This window comes from Egretta garzetta, unplaced genomic scaffold (genome assembly GCF_000687185.1).
Source record: "Egretta garzetta isolate BGI_Z169 unplaced genomic scaffold, ASM68718v1 scaffold51, whole genome shotgun sequence".
Classification (NCBI taxonomy): domain Eukaryota; kingdom Metazoa; phylum Chordata; class Aves; order Pelecaniformes; family Ardeidae; genus Egretta; species Egretta garzetta.
This window is the reverse complement of record NW_009258549.1, coordinates 5715193-5736468: the sequence shown is the minus strand read 5'-3', so window position 1 is coordinate 5736468 and position 21276 is coordinate 5715193. Positions and strand designations below refer to the sequence as shown.

The following is a 21276-nucleotide window of genomic DNA, read 5'->3' as shown; positions in this document are numbered from 1 at the left end:
ATAACAGTGACATATACTATGGTCTACTTCAGGAAAATCAGCAGCTCTGCCCCAGACAGTCCAGGAGCAGATTAAGTGTTTTAAAAGCTGCTATTTTCCTCTTATTCACTTTTCAGCGCGTAAGCTCACTCATACCCCAAAAGCCATGTGTGCTCATGAAGCACTAGGCCTGAAATCCTGCCAGACTCCCAGCAGTTTCAGATCCCCAGCATATGTTGGTTCCATTAGTGGGAACCCAAACCAAAATTTGCTCAACTTGAGCACAAAAGGAGCTGTCAGGGAGACTGCAGATGCAATTACTCCAAGAATTCTGCTTCAAACACCAAGATGACCCTCTTAGGATGAGAGCCCTCTGGCACAGTTCAAGGGTCTGTCACTTCTCCAGTGGTGCCAACCTGTCTCTGTAACCTTTTGGGTTAGAATCCCATGCTTTATCTCCTCCCTTGGGTAGGCCAACTGGTGCCTACTGCTACTGCCTGTGGTTAAGGTTGGCTCCAGCAGGGAAATAAAAGGGAAGAAAGTTCTGACACTCCAAACTTCTGAGCAGGGAATAGCATAGAACATCTGAAAACACTAACTGTGTTACTCTAAACACAACTGAAATGTGTAAGGGGTTCATTTTGCACCCTGGGAACTGCACACCAAGTTCAAAGCGGAATCATCACCTGGCAAAACTGGAGCTTCTGGATGCTGGGGAGACATGCTGGAGTAGTAGCTTTAGAACCCTCTCTACGTAAAGAGCCCTGAGACACAGTAAGGCCTGAAATTCATCAGTGGGAACTGTAAGGTGTAAGTAAATCTTGAGACGTTCCCTCTTAAAGCCTTCGTCTCTCCACTGCTCACCCCACATGCTTTCACAGTTACTTTGTCAGCCACAAAGCAAGACAGCAATGGGAGCCTCCGCTCCAAACCAGGGACCCGGAATCCTTCTAAGCTCTCCAACTTCTAGCACCCCAACAACAACCGAACATCATTTAGGGGTTAGATCAGGGCATGCCCACCTAATCCTGGAAAGAAAATCTTGGTGTCCATAAATGGAAAATGCAGGTATGGGAGGCAAGGGTGTAATGTCGTAGACTAGTTCAAATGCAGTCAAAGTAACATTAGCCAGAACGCTAATTACCAAACAAGCATTGCAGTGTCTGCAGCTGATTTCTACATCTTCAAGTTACAACTGTCAGGGATAATATCTGCCTGATCATGCAGTACTGTTCATAATTACTCAGAAATATTGATACTTGCAGCTGCAGTTCAGCTAACTTAATAACTGCACGACTGCACACCTGTACTAAGAACTGCTTCCAGTTCCACATCTGTATTGATATGTCTCAGGAGACTCACAGGTTTAACAGTATTTACTTGTGTCCACAGATCCATGTGGTTACGATCAGTTGCCATAAAGGCTCTCCACAGCTCCCTGTTAAAAGAGAAGTTCTCCACTTCCCCACATATGTGGTTCTGACTGCATTCTCATTAACACTTTTTTTTTTTCACTCCTCCCTAATTTGATGGCATAATTTCACTCAAAGCACTAGACTGGGGAGCAAATGGGCGTGTTTACCAAGACCTGTCTCTCTCCCACTATTCTGAATGGACCAATAAACCCAGAAAAGTTTGAGGGGCTGATTCATCAGGGGGTGACAGAGAAGGGGATATGGAGATGACAGACGGCTCAACTTGCTAATTGTCTTAATGCCAATAAGGCAAAAAAGGCTGTCCCTCAGGCTGTCTGTCCAACCTCTCATGAACTCATTGGGCTGTCTTCCAAAGATCAAAGCCACAGAGATGGGTCATTCACTTGTTCCCATTTTTCCTGCTGCCCTTGCAAAATAATCCATCACCTACTCCCAGGAAAATGACCTTCCCGCTTTCTCAGCTGGCCTTAGCATGCCAGAGAGACAAGTAGGGGAGGGACATGCCCAGGTGACAGATGTGGAGGCTGGAGGACAGAGCACTTGCTCTCTGGGGAGACGTAGCATTGAAGGATGGATTGACAGCACTGAGCCCTCTGATTGCCTCAGAGAGTGCAGCACCACAGGCACTGCCAGCACTGGCTACCAGGACCCATTTCCCCTCAATGAGAAATGAGTTGGAACTGGTGCGTGCTTTAGAGATGAAAGGCAACACAGCTCTGCCTCCTGAGCCAAGCAAATTATCCATTATACACATACGCTCTCTTCAGAGCCTTTTTTCCACCTCTATCCCTGCCCAAATACACAGCTCAGAGGGGGCCAGATTCATATCATGTTCAAGGCAAAGGGAACACCCCAACAAAGGAGCTGGGATTGGAAATGAGAGATCATGGCAAGGAGGGACTCCCCTTACCTCTGCCATCAGCAAGGCACCGATTATAGCCCACAGGGCTGAAGTACTCAAAAACGAAGACAGCCACCGCAGAGATGATAAGCAGCATCACAAACATCATCACCCATACATCAGCACTGAAAGGCTCTGGAGAGGAAGAGAAAATCATGGTGGAAGACCTGATACACCACCTCACCCCACCCGCACCCGCTTTGCTCTCCGGAGCACCCCAGTGAGAGTGTGGGACAAACTGGGCTGGGGAAAAACAGAAGTTTCAACAAAGCCTTCGACTCGAGTCTGAAAAACTTCTTGAATTGGGAGAAGTGTAGTTTCTGTCTCTGTAATGACTGCATTCCTCTTACTGTTACATTTGTGACACACGGCTCCATCTGGAACTGCAAGCAGCCATTGTGGCATGCATTGATTAAATAAAATGCATTGATAAAAGATTGTTCCCAGGAAGTCCTCCAGCACCATCTGGAGAGAGTGGGGAAAATCAAGCAGAACTGGCAGAGTTTCAGACAAGCATCCAACTTTCAAGATGCTATTGAGCCAAAGAGCATCTCCAAATTTCTGAGGTTCAGCCATAATGATAGTAGTTTTTCAGCTATTCCATTCCTGTAGCAATGGGAACACTGGCTCATTCTAGAAATGTTAGCGTTTGTATTCTGCAAGTGTTTGATCTCTGCCAGGGTTTCTCCTTCTCCCAGCCTGAACAGATAAAGATGGGACTGAACCAGATCAAAGAAACTTAGAACTTTGCCCCAGACTATAGCCAATATTGCAACCTCAGTTAAATTCCAATCTAAAATGTTGGGAGTTAACTTTATCATTGCTTTTACATACCCCAGCCATACTGGTGGTCTTGGCTAAAGGCAAAAAATCCTAAAGAGTGAGTAGTCATTTCATGACTACTCCTACTTAAAGAGGTTTGAAAAAAATTTTTTACCCATATAAAGTTACTTCTGTTTGTAAATGTTCTCAGGATGCTGGCAGAGAGCAGACAGTAATTATATAACTCATATACTGTGTTTGCTGCATCATAAAGCATTTTATAAAACCAAATAGTAGGTACTAGGAAGGCATGGATGTCTTGGGGAAATGCAGTACCATTTCTGCATTCTCTGATCACCCTCCGCCACTGAAGGACATTAGAAATCACTTTATTGGAAGACACAGTGTCAGGACAGAACTGATGGCTCAGCTCTTCTTGAAAAGCTCTATTAGATCTCTAACTTTTACCAGTTACTCTGTCAAGGGAGGGTCAAGCTAATACCTTCTTTACTAATAATGTCTCTGAAAGTGCAACAATTTATTGCTAATTGTTATCACTAAGTACTATGGCATACAAGCTATAAGGTTTGAATCAATTTTCTTCTGGCTTACGCTCCCTGAACATGCTATTAGTTGAGTCACTGGGAAGCCACGTGCTACAGAGTAGGTGACAACTCTGAGTGAGCCTGTTCTTTGCTGGGATTAGGCATACAATTGCTGAGAAATGCCTTGGAACTCCTAGGCAAGTGCCTGTTTGCATTTGCCTGGATTTTGCTTGCTTGGGATTTAGAACTAAAGCATCACAGTTCATTTTTATATACCTGTCCCACAGGTACTCCCAAAAAGGGACTTTCAGGCTAAGAATCACAAACAACCTTCACCTAATTTTTGAGGAACACTGGGTGAAGTTTTAATTTTAGAATAAAATGATACCTAAGAAGGCAGAAGGTGAGACAGTTCCATTGCTACGTGACACCATGACGCTGATTCCCGTCTCAATGAAGGGCACAGAGAAATCCACCACTTCTGAACGCTCCTCATTAATGGTGAGGGATCCCACAGCCATATAGGCCCGTTTGGTGACAACCTGGAGGAAGGAAAGGAAGAGATCACACACAGACCTGAGGCACCTCTCAAGCACCACAGCCAAGCCCCTTCTCACCTTCCTGCCTTTCCACACAGTCCTTTTACTCCTGTAATCCCATTCTCTATATTGTTTCTATCATCTCTCCTTTCTAATCTTTCATCAGGACACCTTCGTCTTTCAGGAAATCTGGAGACATTAATCTTCCCCTCAAAGCTGGTATGCGTATAAAAAATAAATCCGCAGAGGTCTTAGGATAAACACATCATCCACTGAGAAGACATCTTATCTCATTTTTCTGTCCTTGCTTTCTCCTCCCTCTAACACTGCAAAGTCTTATTTCATTCTTTATGTACCTTATATATGATCTAAGCATAATCTAGGTTGCAGCCTCTCTGGTGCATGGATATCACCCTCTTTCTTTGACTGTGAAGGCCAAATTTGTGACACTATAGAGAATAATAATTAATCATTGAATAGGAAAGGTAGTCACGGTCAGAGTGGCAGAGCAGATTAATTCACCCAGTGCCCAGAAAGGATCCAGGCCAATCATTTCTATAGCGTCACCGCTGTTCCTTCCCCAGAAGAGGATCCAATAATATTGGGAAACCAGACCTGACCCATGTCACCCAGCCCAGGGATGAAGCCCACCATGCCCTCCCTTCGTTGCTGACCTCTCCAATCATTCCATTCCACGTCCCATTGATCTTTTTCCCATGCTTGCCATTAGTCACCAAGTAGAGGTCATAGGTGAACTTGACAGACTTTGAGATTTTCTTGAGGATGTCAATGCAGAACCCCTTGCAACATTTCTTCATGTAATCTGGCTCCTCATCGGTTTTGTTCCTGAACCGTCACAACAATAATGGGTTAAAAGACTGGGGAAAACTCCCTTAACTCCCTTCTGTTGTCAGTATGCACTCCCCCTCCCACACATAGAGAATTTCACTTGTGCTATCTATGCTGGAGGGTGAAGGGACACAATATGATGATTTGCCCAGTGGGGCCAATCATGAATGGACACAGGCCAGGCTGGGCAAATGGAGGTGACTTTTATAAAAAGGATTATCAGGGTATGAGAATATTGGCCCAACAACTCTCTAAATTCTGCTGAGAAGGGAGACCCCAATAGGAGGAGAAAAAAACAGGGGTACATACTCAGTCACTATGCGTTTTTGGCAAGGGACCGTGTTCCTCATGCAGGTGCCACTTAGGGGATCCACATTCTCCACAATGACGAATGGTGCCTCTTCCAAGGTCACAATACTCAGGTGATCATCCTCGCGTTCCTCAGAGTCAGGATACAGCTCAAAGCGGGGCCACACGTAATACTTCATCTGCAACTTTTTTTCCTTCCATTTCCCCACCTGTGGAGACACAAACCACAGAAGATAGACTTCTAGCTGCTCCATCTCTCTACATCAACAACAGCTCCCACAGACCTGGGCATGCGAACCACACTGGAGTACCCAAGCTCATGGCTCAAGTAAGATGAGGACATTTCTGGGGAGAAGGCTCTGAGTAAGTGGGTTCAAACAAAGTGGAGAACAAGAAAGTTGTCTGGGTTTTCTCATCTCTCTGATGGTCTCACCCTCTGGGACAGTGAGTGGATGACCGGGGGATACCATCACCATGGTCAAACAGACATGATGTCTTTCAACTTTCTCAGACAAAGAACAGCAACAGAGCTTGTTGTCTCCTGAAAAGTTGCCTTCAGCCTACTAGTCCAGCCACAATAAAAATGGGGTTTATTCCTGCTAAAAAAGAGAAATATATACAAAAGCTGAAATAAAATGTAATTTTGAAACAGAGAAATTTAAATACATCACTTGAAAAAGTCAAAAAAGAACTTTATTTTTTCAAAATTTTATCTTAAATAAATAAATAAATTTGTTAAATAATAAATTTGTTAAAATAATAAATTTGTTAAATAAATTTTAACAAATTTATCATTTGTTTTCTGTGCAGTTCATCAAATAATTAGATTCATTTTAGCCAAAGTTGATTTTGTCCAGAAATAACTCCTTCTTCTAGAAAAAGGTTCCCCATTCCTAATCAGGACTGAGTTCTTCCAAGAGACAGGCAACTGAAGAGGGAGTTGTTCTGCATTTTCAGAAGTGTCTTCACAGGAGAAGAACATAGACAGAGATGCTTGCTAACAGTAGTTCTTACTATCCCCTGCTAAGGGCTTACTGAAATGCCTGCTCTTGCCCTTTCACAGTGACTTGATTACATAGCTTAGCCAGAAACAAGGAATTGTTCTGTGTTTCTGACAGATGAAAAATAAAATCTGTGTTTCTGACACATGAAAAATAAACTCAAAGAGCATCTATGATTTTTTTTAATCTTGCTATTTTTCTGTAAGTATATATTGCGACTTTATATATTTTCATTTTCCATTTCTTAAGCAAACAGAGATCATATCTTCAGTGGTCAGAAAAGGGGGATGGGACTCAGTTGCCTTATACCTACTGCCACAAATAAGAGTTGTTTTGAAGCCACTCCAGTCCCTGAAGAGACGATACATGTAGCACACCCGCTGCCCCTGGTTGAACATTCCTTGCAAAAATTCCAGGAAAAGAAAAAACCTGAACATAACTACACTTTCAACTATCAAAGCCACGCCTTTGTTCTCAATTCCCCCCATCACAGTTGACACTAATTAGCACCTTGGCTGCAGCTGTAGCTGAAAGGGCAAGAATCTAACTGGGCTTTAGAAGGAACTTTCCTGCACAATCCTCAAAGCAGGCTCTCCAGGCCAGGGCTTGAGACACATTGACTTGATGGCAGAGGCAGTGTGGGTGTGTGGGAAGCTTGCATGACTGCTCTTAGCAGTGTACCTGCTTGGTGGGTAAACAGAAAAGCTTCGTTCCACTGCAATCCAACACCACCTCCCACCACCCCCAAATTTCAGTCATTTATTTATTTAAATGACAGGACGGGAGGGAGAAGCACTTATTAGAGGCTTATTAGGTGTCAGCAGTTATTCTGTGAAACTCAAAGCCCAGCTGGGGTTTGGCATTTGAGAGCAGCTAGAATTCACATAAAACACTTGTCACTTTGAAAACAAACAACCAACCGCTTCATCTGGCCATGAAAGAAAAATCCACTCTGGGGGCTTGTGGAGGGAGAAGAAAGGCAGAAGAAATCACCCAGAGACTGCAGCCTCCCCTTGCATCCCCACAGCATGAACACAGCACCCCAGTAAGGGCAAGGCATTGGGCTTTGTAAGAAGAGGGTGAAGTGGCCAGGCAGCTGATCTTAACTTCCCAAGAGCCCTTACGACCAGCATTTGGCAAAAAATGCCAAGGAATTCTTGCCCCTAATGTTCCTTCTAAACTTGGATTCATGCTGCTTGGACCAGCAAACAGGGTACACTGCTATTTTTCATCTTCCTCTCTCTCTCTCTTTTTTTTTTGTTACTTGAGTGGGCAAAGCGGAGTTGTTTTAATTTTTAAATCCACTTTGAGCAGCAGGTGAAAACTGGCAGACTGGGAGCCCTGGGAACTGGCGGCCCCTTTTGTCCACAAAAGACAGGTAGCATGGTCTAGGGCAGCAGATGGTCTGTACTCATGTTAATATCTAAGCCTGGATGTGGAGAGCACATTTCTGAGGGAATAAAGAGCATATACTCACATACTTACCCAGGGTCTGCTCAGCCCTGGACTTCCCACTCACTGACCAAGCAGGTCAATTTATTATCAACTGAGCCAGAGATTTCTGCAGTGCAAATTTAGCTTGCAAGTAACTGAGCCCAGATCCCCAAATCCAGTTCAGTGAAGCCACAGACAAGCAGAATAACTTGCACACATGGGGTTCAGTAGGGACCAGTGATTGAGATGCTGTACAGAACAGCCCAGACTTCAGCTCAGTAACATTAACTTATCATAGAAATAAGTGGTTGATGAAAGAGACATCTTGCAGTATCTCAGCAGCACTTAGATATCACGGTAATAGGCATGATATAAACCCCTAAGTGATAAATTAGATCAGATAGGCAAACCCAACTCGTAATTACCCAGAAGTTCTCTGGAACAGAAAGGGGAGTTCATAAGGCTGTGTGCCAGGCACGTTTCACAGTGTTGTACTACATGGACAACTTTATGAAATTAGGATAACAACGACAGTCTTGCCACAGCCTCCTGCGTGCTGAAGCACCTAAGCTGCAAATGCAGTAGTACACATCCTTTCCTTATTATGCCAATAAAAGCATTCTAAGTTGTCCAAAAAAGGGGGAAAACAGGATGTAAGGGAATGTTCTGACCTAATTTTTCAAATTAGTTATGTAGTGTCTTAAGAGTATGGGCAAATACTACATTTCACTGCTAACCTGATCAACCAGTCATGCCCTATACCTGCAGACATGTACAGAAATGAATAAGCGAAGTCAAAAATGTTGTGTGAATTAAGAGGGGGCAGACTTCTTTACATGCTCATGCATGGAAGGGTGAAATGTGTATGCGACAAGGACAGTAAGGATAATAAGAAACATCACCTGTGCAGAGGATGGAGACAGTGCAAGAGAAAGAAAATACGAATGTGCATGGTATGCTAGATAATCTGCCATGAGAGGGAAGGAGCAATTCACTGTGGGGACAGAGGTTAGCCACAACAGAATTAAATGTCACAGATTTGTCCAGGTAATGATGCCTACCCTTAAAGAATATAACCTGCCAAGCTGTGAAGAGCAGAGCAAGGCACTTCTGAAGTCTCAGGGTATTTGGTATTAACAGCTTGTGAACTGTTATTACTTAGGTTTTGCTCAGTGCTTGCCTCAGCAAAAAAAAGGGAAAATAAACCATCCCAGGCATCCTACATATTTGTCACCCTGCAGTTTCAAGACCTACTGGGCGTTCTCCAGTCAGAGTCTAGTCATCCAAACTCCCACCAGGAGCCCCCGAGGGTCACAGAATCAACAAATTTAAGGATGTTAGCAATCTTTAACATTCCCTTTCTAATCATATTCTCCAATCCCTAGGTATGTTCCTGTATGCCAGGCTCCTAAGAGCCAGAATTTCACCTTAACTTCCCCTTGCTCTGCCTGTACCTCATCTGATCTTATCAAGAGAGGAAGTCAGTCTGGTTTGGGAGTGAATTTGGAGGTGCTGAGGGAGGGGAGCAGCTAACTTTTACCTAAAATATAAGATCCTACTTTGGATAACAAGCTGTTGGAAGAAGTCCAATACCTTTGCAAATAAAGAATGTGAAAGCTATTGTAGAACAGGAAGTCAATCATATATGCTGTTGGTTTGCCTAAGTATGTAAGCTATCCCATGCAGACAAGAGGTAAGATTGCCTATGCAAGGGGAAAATAAGTGAGAGCCTTTCAAAAGCCTTCCAGCAGGCTGGCAAATTGCCTTAACCGCGGTATAATGCAGCCAGAATAAAAGTGTTCTGCAGTATGTTAATGCGCATCTTTAATGAAAGGTGTATCGTATTAGTTCCCTGAAAGTAATTCTTAACAGAGGCTTTTCTCTCCTCCCAAGGGAAGCAAAGGCTTGTAACAGCCATTTGTGGCAGATGTTTGTCTAACCTGTCCTTACACTGACAGAGAGCCCGCAGTCTCCGTGGGCAGTCTATTCCAGTGCTTAACTATCCTTCCCATTAAAAAGGGATTTTTTTCCTGATGTCTAACCTAAATCTTCTTGCTGCAATTTATACCAGAAGAGTATATTTTCTTATTCTTCTGCATGTGCTCTTTTCAGTGTTACCAGGTCAGTAAGATATTTATAACACAGAGGAGTTGGTAGCCTCATTCAGTGGATGTCTTATCTCATTGGCAAAAGCAACCACCTGTTCAAATGACCAGCAACCAGTCTCATCATTTACAAAATCCTTACCCAGAAGGGTAGTACAGACAAGTACAAGCTACTCCCATGAACTTCCAAAATTGTTCTAGCCAGGGCAGAAGCCAATCTCTGAGCCCCTCCTAGTATGCCAAGGCAGGACTTCAAAACACAAAGAGCATCTGGAGAAACCTCTAAGTAACATCAACAGATGGAAAAACAAAACCTCCTAGAAATTTGGCTTTCAAGGACTAGGCAGCACAATACAATTCTGGATAAAATCAGAAATGTTCAGATACATTTCTTAGGCAAGATGCTCAGAGGCATTGCATTCATATTTGGGGTGAAGGTTCAGGGGAAAGCCTGAACCTTCAGGCACTTGTTTTTCAACAGGCTGCAGGAGAACTATGGCTGGGCAAAGTCTTTTGACAGGTTTTATTTCATTCAGGCTCCCATTTGCACCGTGTCTTGCACCACTCTCTTTTAATTTAAAATCTTCTCTCTCTTCTTGCCACTCCTGGTATAGAAGAAATACAAAATGAAAAAGGGAGTTTGGTTTCCTTTACAGAATAAAAGAAAGACCATTCAAAACTCACAATGCTTTCTGCAATTCCCCAAAAGGTCAATGTTTTCTCCCTTATCACAGGGGTTTTTTTTTCCCCAAGAGCTGAGGGGCTTGTTCATTCCAGTGGGGAAGCACGAAGACAACACCACAGAGCATGGATTAGAAGGCAGAAATTCTCTATTCCACCAAGGACCTCTGGAAGCTGATCCGCACCCCTGTGTCTCCAGTCCACATTGTGTAAAATGGAGATAATGGTATGGTTTCACCTCTGGGGTGCACCAGGTAGATAAATACAGAAAAGGTCATGAGGCTCACAAATAGTGTGCAAAAAAGGAGACACACACACACACATGTCTAGAGCTGGATGAGGGAACACATACAGCAAATATCTGTAATTGGTGTAAATGTGAAAACTTCCCACCTTTTATCTTTGCTGTCAGATAGTTAACTGGAAAAAGCTTATGTAGCTTTTACAGCTAATACATCAAAAAGTGAAGATCAAATATAGAAAAGGTAAAGGTAGGATGTTGGGCAGCAAGCGGAAAAGAGTAGCGTTATTGGTAATACAGCTGGTGGAAAAGCACACCTAACCCCTCTGGGAAGCAGGGAGAGTCCAGGGAGAAGTAAGAGTCTTGTCAGTACTGTTCATACAGATCCTGAATGAGGACATGGGAAAACCAGAACAAGTGGCCAGGACCTGAAAAGTGCTACTGTAGGAATAACAGAAACACCATAGAAATAGCAGTTATAACTGGGACACCATCAATGGAAGTATGCACAGCTCAGGGTACGTAAAAGTAAAGGTAAACCTGGGGGATGCTGTTGCAACCTTAATGCTGCAGTAGACTGTGAAGAAATAAATCATGCATGAATAAAGTGGAATCATTTGTGACTGAGATAGTTTTTTGGAAGGCTGGTGCAAGATACTCCACCAGGACTGAACTACGGAGATCTACTGTAGCTCCACAGGCTTGGCTTTCAGTTTGGATAGAGATGTCATTACTGTTACTCAAGAGAAGTTATATCAGGAACTAAGTCATTATGGAAGACTTTAGCTTCATAGAGATAAGGAGGAAAATAAATGCAAATTTTAACAGCAGCACCCTGATGCCTTTTTTTCTAGATCTCATAGTTGACACATTTCTTCACCCCAAAATTACTCAGCAGGCAATAGGTCATGCTGTTTAACACTCAGTTTGGGCAAAGTGATGAGGAACTTTACAAAAAAGCTAGTTATCAGCAATAACCTTGGATTGAGCGATTAGGGGAACAGAGAGCCTGCCTTAAAGGAGGAGATTAAAAAGCTTGTTTAACCTAGATAAATGAAAGCCAAGAGGGGATATGACTGCTCGATATAAATAAAGGGGGGACAGATACACAAGGGAGGAAGAAAAGGGTATTTTAAGCAGAAAAACAGCTTTGGTACAAGAACAACTGGTTGTGAGGAAATTTGCCTTGAAAACAAGATGGATTGTAGCCACCAGAGGAGGGAAGTTCTGGAACAGCTGCTTGAAGGGAGCTGTGAAAACAGCTAAAATGGGGTCGAGAAGAAGCACAACTGGTTTGTATGGGGCTATATGATGTTGCTGCTTAGAGCAGCAAGGATGAGACCAGGTGAGCCTTTCCAGTCAAGGGGCCTTAAAGTAAGCAGAAGCAAGAGGAGGAATTCCTCTATGGAAAACCTTTGCTCCTTGACTTTTCAGTCTGCAGAGGTCAAAACTCAGTCTTAATCATTCTATCACTGTCCGCCAACTAACCCACATGAACACATGAAACTCTTGCTATTGGTATCTCCACCTCCTATGCTCAAACTTCCCTCATTCAGCAGCAAGACCTTTTCCAGTGCCCGGAGAATAAAACATTCCTCTTAGCCTTCACTCAAGCTGGTTAAGTCATGACTCTCACACAGTGCTGACATCACTGCCATTACCAAATGTATAATTCCTGTGATGCCACAGGTCTGTATCCTCACATAGGCTCATCTACAGCAGGTGGAGAAGAGATGCCACAGAGAGCAAAAATCTCCTGTTTACAGACACTTAAGGTGATTAATTAGCCACATCAGCCAAAGCAGACAAGAAATGGTTGTGAATGCTCCACATGCAAAATTAATTAACACAGAAACAACACTCCTTCCTGAACCTCAAGTTCACCTTCCACAACCACCTGGGGAAGGCTGCTTTCTTCACTGCACCTGCAGAAGCAGGAATTGCTTCTAATAGCCTTTCAATTAAACATGTAGGCTGCAGGAGATGGTGGAATTTTCTTCCCTCTATATTTATACAGCATCTAGCATATGCCAGAGAGAGGCTGGGCTTAGAATACAGACACAGTGAAGTACTTGCTCTTGCTTTACAACTCATTCTGGGAATAAAAGCTCTTTGCAGAAACACAGTCCCCCAGCTCACTGAGGTCTGGCATTTACACAGCTCTTGCCATTTTTGCTGAAACATTTCTTTCCTGGTGCATTTATATGCTTTTTTGCAGTTGCTGAAGGTCCTGTCCCCTGCCATGATTAGCCTGAGAAGGTTAATGAGATATACTTTGAGCGCCCCTGACTTCTGCAAAGGCAGTGAACTATGGAGCTCCACTGGTGTCACAGAAAGGTCAGGGCTGTGAGAATGCCAAAGTATTTGCCTTGGTAAATCATTCCTCCAAATCAGAAGGTACCAAGAGAGCACTACAGGCATAAAACTAGCCAGGATCACCTGATAGCTCCCTCTGGGAGATGGTGTTGGTCTTGGTGGTAGTGTTGACTTGGTAGCCCAGGAAGTGGTTCATCCAGGCAAGGCTGGCTCATGCAAGAGCAGCAAAGTTTCCATGGGGGCATATTTGTTCAAAGTCCTCAGTGCTACCTGATGTACGTATAACCATGATTTATGGAAATGCAGGCTGCAATCAACACAGGCATAATTAGGAGACACAAGGGGAGAGGTTAGAAGAAGCTGTTCATGGTAGTGTGGACTGTGATTTGAACAGGCTGGAGGATGTAAATCAGCAGAACCATAGTTTCTAGGGGGGGGGAAATCAGATGTTAGGGCTTTGCAAGAAGAATTAGAAAAAAATTATATCTTTACAAATGCTGCAGACCGACTGTATCATCCAACATAACCCACCTCCATCTAACACGCAGCAACAGCACCTGACTCAGACTCCTACTTCAATAATGTTGCATCCTTAGAGCCATCGTGTCTTTCTAAAATGACTCTGTGTGAGAAGAGGGGAGCTTAATACAATGTCCTAAACTCCAGCAACATCAGTCTATTCTGATTCTGGTATGGGAAATAAAATCTAAAGCCAGGGAGCTTATACTGCCTCTATCCTTGCTCATCTAAGGTGAAATGAGGTTTCATTTTGAGCATCTCTACTGCTCTCCATTGCAGAACCATAAGGCAGGGTAAAATGTAGCAGGGATACCGGTGAGATTGCATGTTTTGTGTCACAGGGGGTTTGGGACTCACAAAGCTTTAAAGAAAAATGTAATTTTATGTGCATGTATAAGCATCTAAACGCTTTACGAAAGCATTTTGTGGTCTCTAGGAGTGCATCCGCATTGTGCAGGTGTGTGTCTGCATCCAGTACGTGCATAAAGTCATGTAATGCCCTATCTAATGATTTATTTTTTTTTCTTGTTGAAAGCTGGGCTTTGGTTTGCATTTTGCTGAGCTTTCATTTCTTTCACTCAGACTTCTTTTTCCCCCTAAAACATATCACAGAGAGGGAGGGATGGGCTTGCCAATTCACACCGCAGTCTGGGAGATGTTTTAGAGCTTCAGCTGATAAGTGGGCCCTGTACAGCGGTGTACAAAACCCCGATGTGTCTTCCCCTGTGCAGTGACACCTACTCTTTACACAGAGCAAATATCTCTCCCAGCATCTCTTAGGACCTGAGGCTGAAGGAATGTTTAAAAATGCAGATTCAGAGGAAGGCTAAAAACGTCTCCTTGTGCTGAGAAAAGCTAAATGTTGAAGCAGGCCCCAGCAGGGGTAGGAGAGGAGGCGACATGAAGAAAGAAGGGGTGTGTTGCCTAAACATCACTGTTTTCTGAGCTGTGCAAGCAAGACCGCAGGCGCCGCTTTGGAAAGCATCTCCGAGAATATGAGAGATATTTAACTTTCCTTTTCCTTTAACTTTCACCGGGGAGGGTGGTGTCACAGTGGGTGAAACACCTCCCCATCCTGAATACGCCAGGCAGAGCCCCTGCCCTCCGCAGGGCAGCCCCGCGTTGCCCCCGTGCAGAGATGCACACCTACCCAGAGAGGCACAGGCAGGCACGGCTGCACGCACGCCTCTCCGCAGAGAGACACAGCGTGCTCAGCTCTTCTCTTGCTGGTGAAAAGGGGAGGAACACGCCTCCTCCAGAGGAATTATTGCACGTGTTGGGAGCAAGATTTCACGGAAGGCAGTCACAGGGCTGCATGCCCCTGTTCCTTTCCTCTCCCACCACTAAGAGCTCTGGGACGGTGATTGCAAATGCGGTCCCTGCCCGCCACACCCCTTTGTCTGGATCCCGGCCCTGGATTCACACCGGCATAGCCACAGCCAGCCCCACTGCCTCCACACCTTCAGGGTGCATGTCTGCATGCTCTCCCCCCAACCCCAAACCTGGCACATGGCAGGGGGCTTCATGCACTGCACCGGGGCCATCCCAAGGGGTAGCCAACCAAGCCACTGCTTCAAGTTGGCACTGGATCTCCAAACTGAGTAGAAATATCAGCTCTGCTCTGCACCCTGGTTCTCTGACAGGTCTCTTCACTCGGCTTTGCAAAGGGGCCAGATGGGAAGCAAAGCTGTGGGACAGGAGCGACCAGGGATGCCCTTGCTGCTTTCCCTCTACCCTGTGTGTGGTTGAGCGGACTGCTCTCCAGCGTCCTTGCACCTTTTCTTATCCATAGTATCCCTTGCCTGTCTCTACGGAGAAGGCATGGAGATAACCTCATGCCCTGACTCAGTTTCTCCCTCCCTTCTTCCTTCTTTTATTCAGGCGCTCCCCAAAAAACACAGGGGACAAGGGATGGGGGTGGGGGGAAGCAGAGGCAGCAGATGGCCCCCACCTCACCTGTGTGAGCAGAAAGGGTACAGCATTCCCTCATGCCCCGGCTCATCACAGTTGGACTTGATGGTCTTCAAGGTCTTTTCCAACCTAAACAATTCTATGATTCTATGATCAGCACCCCACCTCCTGCCCACCCACAGTCCTGACCCCCATCACTGCTGTGCACCCATGGACATGGTCCCCACTGCATGGATCTGTCTCCTCACCACTGCCTCCATCATGTCTTCAGTCTGCAGCCCTGCAGTCCCGGTGCCAGGACCGGCCACAGGAGTGAGACCAGTGCAAGCAGTGGAGAAACCCTCAGGGATGGAGGAGTAACTCATGGCGTGATTTTCCTCCCATCTCAGCTCTCACTGATTTAGAGCTGGGCTGAGTGGTTTGTCCCCATCCCAACAGCACCTAAACAATAGCCTCACTCTGTCCTGAAATGAAATGTTGGCCCAAACCACTGCAGTGTCAGTGCTGTGCATCTCCACCAGCACTGAGCATTGCTGGGGTACTTCTGCCCATGCTTCTGCAGACCAACCCGGCATACGGGAGAGTCTGCCAGGCTGGGGGGCTCCCAGGAGCTGGTGTGGGCCGTACTCCCCAGCTGGAGACTCCTGCCTTAGGAGCACATGCTTCAGCCTCTCCGATGGATGATGGCTCCAGAAAGAGAGCTCGTGAGCTTCAGGACCCCTACCTGACCCGCTGCTACAGCCAAGCGCTGGGCTTTGCTTGAAAACCATGGCACTCTGCCATGTTTGGGCAGAGCATTAGACAAGACCTGCCAGCTCTACCTACACCTCGCAGAGAAGACCCGACCCTTCGATGGAGCCCACCAGCAGGACAGCTGGTTCACTGCACACGTGTGCATTACTGCCATGCTGGCTGGAGCCAGCAAGCACTCTGTGAGCAGCAGGGAGCAGCTCTGCCAAGGATTTTGCTCCCTTTCCATCCCATACACAGGCACAGACACATACACAGACACACAGAGACACACAGAGGTACCCCCAGCAGCAGGTTATCCTAAGCTGATCTGGGCTTGGAGTCCAGGCAGAACTGCCAAGGGCCCAGCTGAGGCCATCTGGGCTGCAAGTCATCTCTGTACAAAAGGAGTATAATCAGACCTGAAGATGGATAGAGAGAGAAGTAACCTTGAAATCAGCGATTTGGGACAGAGAGAGGAAGCTATGTATTTGCCAACCCCAGCTAGCAATGAAGGGTTAAGCCAAGGACTGCTTTCTTGGGAGCATGGCCTTAGGGAGATAAAATCTTCCCCTTCTCCCAGCCCTGATGGATCTCAGGTGCACCTATCTTTCAAAGATTTGTGTGTCATTTTGTGCCTAAACGTCTCAACACAAAGCAGATCTTGTGCCGTTTCCTTTCTGCAGTCTAAAAGTAGGGGAACAGGCATGACAGAGGCAGTCCTGGAGACATAAAATGAAGCTAAGGCTCTCAGCAGGTTGCAAGATCTTTTGTGGCACATGTAAGTCCACTTGTGGAATGTCTTCTTGCAGTCTGGAATTAGCTGGGTGACTTCATACGTGTATTTAAATGTGTGTCTACTGTGTAGTTACCTCTATTATAAGAGGGGTTGGTAGTAAGCCTGTAATTAGGTTCTCTGACACTTTCTATTACAAGAGTCTTCAGGCCAGTTCCCTGAGAAAAGCCAACATCGCCGTGTTTCGCAACAGGCGTTCGAAAGTCAGCAGGGAAAAAAAACCCTGAGGCTAAGGACATGATTTTTACTTTGGCCCATCAAATTTCATTCACTCCTAACTGCATTATAAACTGTTAAATAATCATAATTTCTTTTCTGTCACTTTCTTGCAGAAATCCTGGCAGAAAGCCCAAACGGCATCTGAGCATAAACGTTTTAAAAGCTAAGCCCATCAACCCAGTAAATCAGTGGGGACATTTCCACCAGTACCACAGTCAGTACAAGGAACACCTCAGCTTTGGCAGAGCAAGGGAAAGGCAAAAGCCTAATCAGGCTGCCCACGACATATGGACAAACCATCCAGGTTCTGCTCTTTTAAATGCATCCCACTGTGGAAAGGTCACTTGCACTCCACCATTTAGGACGCAGAAGAAAGGCAAACCGGTTTGAGCTGTCATGACTGTCTGTGGAACAACCACAGGTTAGTCACTGGGCTGAGCAGCCAGACTCAGTGCTGAAGGCTCAGCATGCATGAGAATGAACAATACATTTCTACAGAAAAGATTTTGGGTTTTCCCCTTAAAAACAAAACAAAACAAACCACACACACAAAAGAAACCCATAAAGAAAACTACACTAAAGAAATTTTATTTAGGTTGAAATATTAGGAAATGGCAGGTTGCGGTTTCCTTTTCAGCCTTTCTTCCATCTCACTTGTGTGTGGACATTTTGATTCAAGTTTTAATTAATGAGTGCATACAACTCTCTCTGTAGGGTCCCTGCCTCAATCCTTGTACTGCAAAGAATCTTGAAGGAGCAGAATTAAGGTGACCTGGGAAACACGACTGGCATTTCCTAGCTTGACTCCAAAAGCTAAAAATGAAATCACTGTTCTTTTATTTTCTGTATGTAGTTGCTTATACAGCTTGAATGTGCACGAGCTCTTACAAAACCAATAAACGGGCCAAGAAAGTATCAGTGAAGACGGAGAAAGAGCTATCCATGAATCACCAAGCACTGGCAGAGAAGACAGGAATAAAGAAATGGTGACTGACAGCAAACCAATCAACCAATCTAGAGATTACGCAACCCCATTTCATGACGAAAGAAGCAGCACTGACCTCTCCATGGGGTTGAATGGGGCAAAGAAAGCAGAAGCCAGATTGGAAGGGAGCATTGGAAAGAGGTAGAAGAGGGTGAAGCTGGCGGGTGCCTCATGGTCACGGTGCCCAAAAGGTGAGAGAGAAGGAAGGCACTGATGAGGCAGATGATGCTGCACACAGGTTTCTCATGTTGCAGCAATATGCTTGTAACAGGCTACGGGAGACAGAGGGCTGGTCTGCGTGGGAGGCATGGACAGGACCAAGCCAGTCTGGTCTGTGTAACCTTAGAGTAGAAGCATGGGATTGGGGGTAGATGGCACGGGGACACCAAGCCAGTTATGGTCCAGATGCCATCTAGTCACGTTAGCCCAGCAGGGCTAAGCTGAGAGCCGAGGCAGCTTGCCAGGCTCACGCAGCTGCCTTGCACCATGCCGTGCTGCTGCATCCCTGTGGCGCTGCTCTGCACGGTGTGGATTTACCATCGCAAGCCTATGCCAGCGCAGGCAACATGTAGCCAGGTTTCACAGGGCAAACTTGCCCCAAGCAGCTGCAGCAGCTGTGCAGAGCGCAGATGCTTTCTCCCCAGATGCCCAAGAGTGAAGGGACCCAAGTGCTGGCTGTAATCTTGTCCTCTGCTTACTCTGTGACCTTAAGCAAACCACTGAAGCTTTCTGAAGCTCAGTTCTCCCCTCCTATAAAAGGCTGTTTAATAATCCATCCCACATTGCAAGGGGGATGAACAGGGATGTAACAGCTGAGAGCAATGACAAAAGCCAGTATAGTAAAGAGACGCCTCAGCTCATCCACCCCAGAGGAAATCGTGCAGCTTAAGGGCTGCACCTACAACACCCTCATGCCCCACACCAGAAGAAGGAGCTTTGCCATAGAAGAGGGTGCCAGTTAACTGCGGAGCGGCCATGTGCACTGGCGGCCAGCGGTGGAAATTGTGCTGGTTACTGACAGAGCTGCAGTAGAGCAGGTCAGGCATGTGGATCAACAGCTGTAAAAGGAACAGCAGGATTTTATATGGTACTCGCTAAGAACTAGTTTGGGATCAGGAGATTAACTAAAGCTCGAGACCACATTCTTGGGTCCTCTCCAGCTGCTCTGGAAGCTGAAGTGGCACAAGCGACCAGGCAGCTGTCTCTCCTGGCTCTCTGAAGATACCTTTCCTGGAAGAGGGAGCAGAGTGACGCTTGAGCTGGCACACATGCTCTCAGCCCTGTCCATTCCAGCCTCCCAGAAGTAGATCCATCTCACCTCCAATGCTCACCGTAAGGCTCAACCAGCTAATGCCCTGGGCCACAGCTCTCCCTCGTGGCTCTGAAGCAGCCTCTCTGCCACCCCAAGACCCCATGCAGCAGGTCTCCTCACACACAGGTGAGAGGTGAGAGAGAAGGAGACTGCAACCTCCTCCAAGGGCAGGATTGCTTCTCCTATCCTGCCCTCCCTTGGAGCCCTCCTCCAAGGATGTTCCCCAGCTGCAGCTGAGAGCTGTGGCTCACCAAATGCAGCACTGTCTTGTGCAAGGGAATTGAGGGAGTCTCTGAGACCTGGGCAGGAGAAACAGCCTTGGAGAAGGACTGGCTGATCAGCAGTCCTCGGTGACAAGACAGGCACTGTGGTGGGGTGGCCTGCCAGGTGCAGAGCAGGCTCATGGACAGCCCGAGGCACGTACAAGTGCAAATTTGTCTCACTGCCAACTTTAGCCCTGCCTGCTTTTCTGCTGTGCCAAGAATATCCAGTATGCCAGGCCTTACGCCTCTTGCGACAGAGAAGATCGTGCTTACGACTGAACATTCATCCCTTCCAGTCTGCTGATTATTTCACCAGGCAACCTTAACGTTCCATTAATATCAGTCTTTGTGGAGCTAAATATATACACTAAGCACATATACAAATACATATAAATATGTCTCTATCTAACAGAGAATCCAATTAAGTGAATATGTTACGCCTTAGCAATTAATGAATTCAACAAGCTGAGCTGCCTCCTGCATACGATTAAAGTTCAAGCAATATCAATCACAACAGCAAAAAGATTCCAGATTTTCCTACGTGCTATCTACAAAGAGATTGTTAACACTTAAATCAATGGGCAAACTCAAGTGTGTTTGCAAACCTCGGGAAACTGATCTTCCCAATGACATACAGCCTGCCCTTCAACTCATCGTAGCCTGTTCTTGCACGCAGCATCTCAGACCATTCCTGCCTTCTTATATATCTTTCCGCAGCATTTTCTGCAGGGCAGGTCTGTGAAAACGCTGGTGTCCTGTGGGTCAAAAGAGAGCAAATTCCATAAATGAACGGAGCTGGCCCTCTAATCACCTGACTGGCGCAAATGCTTTCTTTCTCTTTGTGTTCAGTTGCCAATTTTTTGCTTGTGTTTATGTGTGTTTGTGTGCACATGTATGCGTGTGTTCTTTTGTAGATCAAGCTTTTTCCAGAACAAGGCTTTTTTGTGCATTTTCTGCCTCTCAGCAATAGACAATGTCAAGCCCTCTAGGGAGTGCTCATTCCCTCCTTCTCTCACAATACCCCTCCTCTGCATTCATAAGACATTCCCCAGGGGCAAGTTCTACATAAATAAATATTTAAGTAGCCACTAAACCAGAGAAGATGCAGAAAAGCATGTGAGCAACTCGGCTGCAGTATTCAGGGCACAGAGGGGAAAGAACAGAGGCATGGCTTGGAGGATTGGGAGAAGGCAAACGATGATGAGAGTTTGAACTGGAAACAAAACCATGCCATTCTCTTCCCTGACCCAGCCAGCACAGCAGGCTGGTTTTCACGCTGAGACCACAGCTGATATAATACAGGTCTGTGTTAGTACAGCTGCAAAAATCCAAAACCCAAGAATGTGACTTATTGGGAGGCTAGAGTCTTTAACTGAGATACCAAAGACAACAGCTAAATAACTGTACTTCTAATGCAGCATCTTCTTTATTCTAGCTGCTCCGT

The 21276-nt window shown here is 45.7% G+C and overlaps 1 protein-coding gene across 1 annotated transcript in view; it reads right to left on the bottom strand.

Moving 5' to 3' along the window:
- The window catches only part of GRIN2B (glutamate ionotropic receptor NMDA type subunit 2B), a 168705-nt gene that overhangs the window by 25010 nt on the left and 122419 nt on the right, over positions 1-21276 (bottom strand). The window contains exons 4-7 of the mRNA XM_035903230.1: positions 5321-5529; positions 4837-5008; positions 4012-4165; positions 2326-2451 (exon numbers count right to left, since the gene is read on the bottom strand). Of these exons, the coding sequence (XP_035759123.1) occupies positions 2326-2451; positions 4012-4165; positions 4837-5008; positions 5321-5529 (661 nt within the window). The remainder of the gene's footprint in view (positions 1-2325; positions 2452-4011; positions 4166-4836; positions 5009-5320; positions 5530-21276) is intronic.